General features: G+C 34.6%; 1 protein-coding gene across 1 annotated transcript in view; it reads right to left on the bottom strand.

Moving 5' to 3' along the window:
• Nucleotides 1-5,337, bottom strand: part of TFEC (transcription factor EC) — a 15,296-nt gene extending 9,959 nt beyond the window's left edge. Inside the window, exons 1-3 of the mRNA XM_010166110.2 lie at nucleotides 5,229-5,337; nucleotides 4,306-4,359; nucleotides 1-51 (exon numbers count right to left, since the gene is read on the bottom strand). The exon at nucleotides 1-51 is cut by the window's left edge and continues 25 nt beyond it. Coding sequence (XP_010164412.2) covers nucleotides 1-51; nucleotides 4,306-4,359; nucleotides 5,229-5,301 — 178 coding nt within the window. The 5' untranslated portion in view covers nucleotides 5,302-5,337. The remainder of the gene's footprint in view (nucleotides 52-4,305; nucleotides 4,360-5,228) is intronic.
• Between the last annotated feature and the right edge of the window lie 2,163 nt (nucleotides 5,338-7,500).

The following is a 7,500-nucleotide window of genomic DNA, read 5'->3' as shown; positions in this document are numbered from 1 at the left end:
TGCCAAGCTCCTTGATTCGGTAATTAATATTATACCTTCTTCTTCTCTCAACTGTTAAAAAGAAACAGTTACTAAATTAATGGTGAAATATTCTTGGAGAAATTCAACATAAAACATTTTAATTAGTTAAAAACAAGTCAGTCAGTGTACAGAAAATTTATTCCTCAAATAGATATGTGAACAAGATCTCTTACTTGTCTCTGACTTACTCTCGGGACAAATTTCATGATTAGTACCATCTCTGTTTCTTACCCTACCTGTAAGTTTCTCCCCCATTTATGACTAGACTTCTAGAGAATGAAATATCTACATCTGGTCTAAATGTGAGTTAACATTTTGTTCTGATGTTTATGTATCCTTTCTCTACCCTGCTCCCACAGAGTGGAGTTTTCAGCTTAATGGAATTTTGCTGATTATTTCAACAGAGACAAAAGACAACTCAACCAGCATCTCATATTTTGACAGAACTCCTGTGGCAAATCACAGCTAACAGCTTCACTATCCCTTATCTACAGTTATCAGCATTGCAAACCACAGAGAATACATAACTGCAACCATATCCCTTCACTGAAATGGAAAAAGATTTTGTCCCAGAAACAAGTCATCCCCAGTACCTCTGTTTCCGTCAGTGGTGGACAGCAAAAGTGTGTTTACAGTAACTTTTAAAACACACAGAAATTTAAGAAAAACATAATTTAAACAATAAAAAATTGTTTTCTGTATTTAAATTTATGTTTCTTCTAAGACAAACTGTGCCTGCTATCTTGGTTTAGTTAGAAAGGAAATAACAGAGTATAAGCCTCTTAAAATGAGTTCCCCTTTTCTGTGCTCTCAGTCCACTCTATTGGCTTGCACTGGTACCCAGACTGGAACGTGTGGTGCTTCTCTGCACAAAGGATATGTTACCTTTCCACCTCCCATTTCACTAATTCACAGATAATTCTTTTCTGCCCCCTCACCAGTTTTTATCCAGCTATTTTTACATGCAGAAACCTCTCATTTTCTACTGGATAGGTCCAATGGACATCTCATCAATTTGGGGGATTTCTTGTACCATATTGTGACATAAAAAGTATATTCAGTGAGAACATAGTCTTGTTGTGGTACTAATAGCTGAACTCACGCTTTTGTCCACTCCCACCACATTGTACTTTGATTCAGTCCAAACCTCTCTGAATGGAGAGGATTCAGCTTTGGTCCATCACTAAGCATTGCATTGAGCTGTTTGTCTTATCCCTTGCTTCTTGGAAGACCTTACCTTGGGCTCACTATGCTAATGCCACTGTACTCTGTCAGATCAGACCAGCCTAGAACATGGGCAGAATGGATGCATGCTCCCCTCATCAACATATGGAGATCCACGCTTAAAGTCTAATGTCCTAATTTTGAATATAAATACAAAAAGCCTAGTAGAGCTAAATTAAAAGTGTGCAGCCGGGGGTGCTCTCGTGGGTCTTTCTAGGCTGACTTCAACCTTCTTACAGTCATGAAAGCATATAACTTTCAGTCTCAGCCCCATCACATACATCACTTTTAGTCCTTTACTTCTTTCAATACATAAAGGTGCTTTTTTCTTCCTGTCTGTGTGAGGCTCTTAGGTTTCTGCGGCAGTCAGTTACTTCCTCACTAGCTAATTCCAGCTCAGGGAACTCTACAGGTGTTTTTATTTACCCTGATGAAGTGTTCTGCCTTGGTGAGACATATTAACTTGTCTTTCTCTAAAAACAGGAATTTCACTCAACAGATTAACACATCTCAGGTTTCGTAGTCATGACTCATGAATTCAGAAGACACAGTTACAATCCTCCTGAGTGTATTGTTAAATGACGCTAAAGTAATGGCAAGCCAAACAGAGGAAAAGAATAGGCATTAATTATACAATCATATGACATAATTGCTGTTGTTTAATTAATATTCATAGTGTGTAAAAACTCTGCAAGATACTAATCAAAAATAGTCAACTAAGCATCATCTCTAAAACCAGGCAAAGAAAAAATTTTATTTACAAGTGGACATTTACAGAATTATTTTTTCTATTTTTGTAGTTTTCCTGAGAAGAAACTTCCAATGGTTATGTTAGTGAATTAAGGGGGGAATTTTGAAGCTTGGAAAAATGTTTCAATAGAGCTTTCCTGTTTTATGTCTGTTACACTTGCAGTCGTATCCTGAGTTATCAATAATATTTAAAGTATCAAATTATACCGAAGCTAATCCAGAAAACTATTTTTTTTAACTACATAGACAGGATGACTATATAAGAAACAAGCATTACATTCTTAATTCTTTGTTTGGGGAAAATAAACCAAACCAAACCAAACCAAACCAAAACATACCCAAACAAACAAAAAACCAAATACATTTAGTAATGGTTTAAACTCTTGCTATTACACAAAGAAGAGGTTCAATTTCTTAAATTTAAATCCCTTGTCATGGTTTCACTGAGGATCTTACCTTTCAAAAGGAATTTTTTCTAGTTATTCCTTGGTATGAGGAGGTACAAGTACATTTCTGTAAAACATGGACTTTAATTCAACCTGAAACGTGAATGTTTGTATAATTCTAATTAAGATCCAAAAAGTGATTTTTCAGACCATCTCTAAAAAACCTGGTACTTATAAAAAAGTAAATCACACTAATAAAATCTTTCTATGTAATGCATTAATATGTCCAAGCCATCAAATCATAGAGCTATCTCCAGAGAGACTTTGAGCTCTGAAATATGCACTTGGAGTCAAACCAGAAGAGATGTTGCATGTCTGCATGCTAACATCCTGGCATGCAGTCTTCAGCTCACTTGCCAGTGATGAGGGACAGTTCACAGACATATCTTCTGTGTTCAGGAAGGATGATATCAGAGCCAAAATAAGCAATGGAGACAATGGTAAGACCTGGCATCCCTAATGTATGCATGTGTCTGTCTTTCCCCTTGCAGTTCCAGAAAACTCCTACCCACTACCTTTCCTACTCCAGCAAAAATTCCCCATTCCTGCCCAAACAAGACAGGCTGCAGCTGCACTGGCACTTCAGAGAGGATGTGTTAACAACAGCTTTAAAATATACATGGTCTGCCTGCAATCCACAAAAATGTACAGACAGAAATAAGGATGCCTTCTGGAAAGTCAAGTCGCAGAAAGTTGTCCACAGCAGTTGCTAGCATATTGTACCAGTGGATATATACTTCCAGGTATGTAATTTCATGAAAGTAAAGCTATAAATCTCTCTGGGATTACCAGAATAGCCAGAGAATAAAGTTATAAATAGTGGCTGTTAACTAATTACCAATTTAGGTTTAAATTCGTAGAATCAGAGAATATATCAAGTTGGAAGGGACCCATAAGGATCATCAAGTTCAAATCCCAGACTATTTCTCCTGAAAGTAAGTGGAAAGGAGAACTGGAAAATGTAATTGCTTTATTTAACACTTTCCAAAAAGAATCCTTCAGGGTTGTTTGTTTGTGGGTTGTTTTGGTTTTTTTTTCTTAATTACTCTTTAGAGGGAAAAAATGCCTAATTTCATAGGCAATCTTCTTTCAGCAATAACAATGATTTTTTTTTTCTATTCTGGATAAAACAAAATGTTGTTTACTTTTATAAGTTTAATATTTAGACACTGAACTATGAATTTTACTATGTTCTAAGACTAAATTATACAAGACTATTTCTCTAGAACTGAAATGCAGTACATGGCTGCACTTTTCTCCATAAAGGAAACAGAAGTGCATCCCAGCCTACAGAGGTTAGGAGGCTTGTGTATCAGAGCTGAGGCAGAGCACCATCCAGTCCTGCCCTGACCTCCTTTCATGACAGAAGATTTACACAACTTTAAGTGCTTAAATTGTGTTTAGAAGTTATTTGATAACCTCTGTATTTTTTTTTTCCTTCCTATCACCCATAGGCAGATACAGTCTCTCATTGGGTGCTTCAGTAAGTAAGGTATGAAGAATGGATTTTCACTGTTGTTTTTTTAATCCTTTCTGTCTGTTTTGCACAGTAATTCTTACACACATCAAGTAAAGTGTGCAGGATACATGTACAACTGCAGAATAAAAACATAGTAGCGGGAGATGATATAGAAAGAAATTAATTACAATATGAAAAATATTTTGAAAGACAGAGGTTGAAGACAGAAATTAATTTCGGGGAAGAAAGCTGTATAGTTGGCTGTGTTTGCCGACTGAGTTCAACTTGATCACCCTTGTAAGATGCTGATCTAGAGGAAGAGCAGAGATGTGGTAGCTAATGTATATTATTTCTTCATTCCCCATACATTCCATTTAATGAGATGGAAGATGAACATATACTTACTGAGATTGTGATTATCCTTTTTTTGTCTCTCCTTTGCCATTGCTCGTGTATCTGCTTCTGACAGAAAGTAACATTTATTAAAACTGTCCTTAAGTTGCAATTCCAGTACTTCTTTCACCTTTTCAAAATGGCCTCTTGTCACAAAGAGCAGCCTTCTAGTCTTTTTACTTCATTACTTTTTTATTATTAAACAAGATCATAAACAAGTCTGTATTCTAGCAGTACTAAATTTTTGAGCAAGTCTGGCAGGTTGCTTAAGATATTTTTATTACATATTTTTATTTAAAAACATAGAAATGCTGTGGAGGGTTATTTTTCTCCAGTTTTCTGTATTTTACATGAGGAAAAAACTTACAGTACACTAATGTGAATATGGATTTGTATATCCCATAATGCATGAGTTAATCAGATTTGTAAAATATTGAACAAGCTCACTGTTTCCTCTGAGTGACACTAATAAACTGTACATGGTTGTTAGCATTTTTTGGATTAATTGAATGTAACTTTTAAAGTTGTTAATCCACTAATATAGATTTACCTTGAATAGCCTTATTGTAAGTTTTTAAAAGAACCATTTGTTCTACACTGGAACAAATTTAATAGACAATAATTTATTTATACTGTTGTTCAGGAGCTAACATGGAAGAATCCACTATGTTTCCTGAAATAATTAGGTTTATTAAAAGCATAATGTTCATGAAAAACAGGGGGCAAACATGGTTTCTGGATTGCTAAAGAGGAGAACAGAAAGAAAACATTTCTTTTTGGTCTTTATACTTTTCCTTAAATGAAACTACAAACTTCAAATTTCTTAGGAATTTAATTACAGACATCTATTTCATGGGTAAGATTTATTTAACTTTTAAGAGAAACACCATCACTTCAGAAATTATAAAATACTAAAATCTCAAGAGTTCTTTTACCTGTGAGTTCCCTTTTTACTGGTAGATTAGGTGGGCAAGAAGCATTTGTGAGACCCATATTAGCTGGTGCCATTCCCTGGTCACTGTTATATATATCCAAAATGCTGCTAGATAGCTTGAGGGGTAGGGGGAAAAAAATATTAAAACAAGTTAAAGACTTAAAAGATTTTTAAAAACCCCATAAATACAAAGAGTAAACTTCTTTGAATATGAGTCTGGTGTTCTTCAGAAAGAGGAGTGCATATGTCTCTAAAGGGAAAGTTTGCCATTACGTAGAATAAGTAAAATTGAAAGTGAAGGGGCACAGTCTGACACCCTTCTTCAGGCAGCTTTCTAAGTGCTGTTTGTGTGGGTTTCAGATGCAGAGTGATGGCAGGATGTGGCCCCCAGTGTCTGTTTTTCAATTTTCCAATAACACGATTACCACAACTGAATTTCAAACATGAATTAGGTTGAAAGTAAAAAAAAAGAAATAACCTTGCTGGTTTTGACCTATTCCCGTGGTTTTTTTAACCACATCACTAAGCTCCAAATTGGTACTTCATACTGCACCTAGTTTAGCAGTGTAAAAATTCAGTGGCCCAGTTAGATGCAATAGTTAAAATTACAGTGGACAGAACATCAAATAATATGCTTTAAGGAAAGTCACTGTGCTGTTGTCAGGATAGACTATATAACCTAAAGGTTTTAACATGCATAACATTTATGATCATGTATACCTTATTACCTTCCAAAATGTAATATAACATTATTTAAATAAAGCCATACAATGCACTTAAAGAGAAGTATGGCTAAAGTATGTTTCTATGGATTCCAGATAATTACCCAAATATTACTTTTACTTGAATAATTTTACATATCTGAAACAAGTGTATAATTTTAGTAAAAAACGGTTCAGGATTTGCTCAGTTTCTATGACTGTATAACCAGCCTTTCAGCATTGATCATTATCTTATATATTTCTCTATGTTCATGTGAAAACAAGTATATAGATATAGTCCAAGTCCAGATTCACCAAAAAAAAAATTGCATTCTTATTGTTTTCTAAGGCAATAAGAACTACTTTTTTTTTCTTTCCATTTTTATCATGCATGTAAAATTTTTCCTGACATTTTCAAGGACTAAGAAATTGAGTTTGGGTCTACCTGGCCAAGGAGGGGGCGGGGCGGGGGGGGAAGATGAAAAAAGTGAGGAAAATTGTGGGTAAAAATACTGACATGAAATAGAAAAGCATGAAAGGAAATTGTGAGTTATTCAAGAAAATTGTTTTTCATAGAGAAGGAAACATGTTTTTACAGATCTACTCTGCACCCAGGGATCCTGAAACAACCGGAATTTTTCAGGCAGGTCACTGACACACCAACCATAGGTCTGCTGGGAACCAGCTTTTTTTTTTGGACTCTTATAATTTCTCTTCTTGTAGAGACAGTGAGCTTCACCACAAGTTATTTTGAATAGAGACACTTTCCCAATTACTTGCTCAGTGTGAAATTGTTCCATGACAGTGCTTGCTATATTTTTATGTTAAATCTGAAATTTTAAATGTTTTATTTTTAAATAATGATTTTACTAAATTAACTACTAAATTATCTGACAACCTAGTTTGTGTAAAATTCTCCCAGCTATATAACCTACAATGAAATGAAGCTATCAGGATTCTTTCTGAATACATATAAATAGCATACTCTTTTTTAAAGTAGAGGTTTATGACTTAGGAGACCTCACGATTCTTAAATACCATTAGAAATCACAATACCAAGTCAGTTTTGAAAATCTGCTTACATATTTGATCTCTCAATGAAAATACTTTTTAAAAGAACGTTTGGAATTCAGTTGAGTATTACTCAGAAACAAGCTATGTTTAATATGCAGGATTTGAACACTAAGCGCATTCACACGTTAAGCACCTTTGTTTCATTCCACAGAGGTAAACTGACAAGTATTATAGAATTCACTGCAGCCTTACCTTTGTATTTCCTTTGTTCCAGGCATAGTACAACTATATTACAAGAGTGAACTGATATTAGCTCTAGACACATATTTAGTGACTTCCTACACTCATATAAATGAATTTGGCTTATTGACATGATATGAAAACAGAATGATATAAAAATTTGAGAGTCAATATGACTCCTACACTTATTTCAGTGGATTTTCCATAAGTCTGTTATATGGTTTAGGCTACAGTTTTTGTGAAATACTAGGAAATATTACCATTGAAAATAATATAATCTAATAAATGCATGGGGAATAAACAAGAAGAACTGGAAAT

This window comes from Antrostomus carolinensis, unplaced genomic scaffold (genome assembly GCF_000700745.2).
Source record: "Antrostomus carolinensis isolate BGI_N321 unplaced genomic scaffold, ASM70074v2 scaffold38874, whole genome shotgun sequence".
NCBI lineage: Eukaryota > Metazoa > Chordata > Aves > Caprimulgiformes > Caprimulgidae > Antrostomus > Antrostomus carolinensis.
This window is presented reverse-complemented; position numbering and strand designations above follow the sequence as displayed.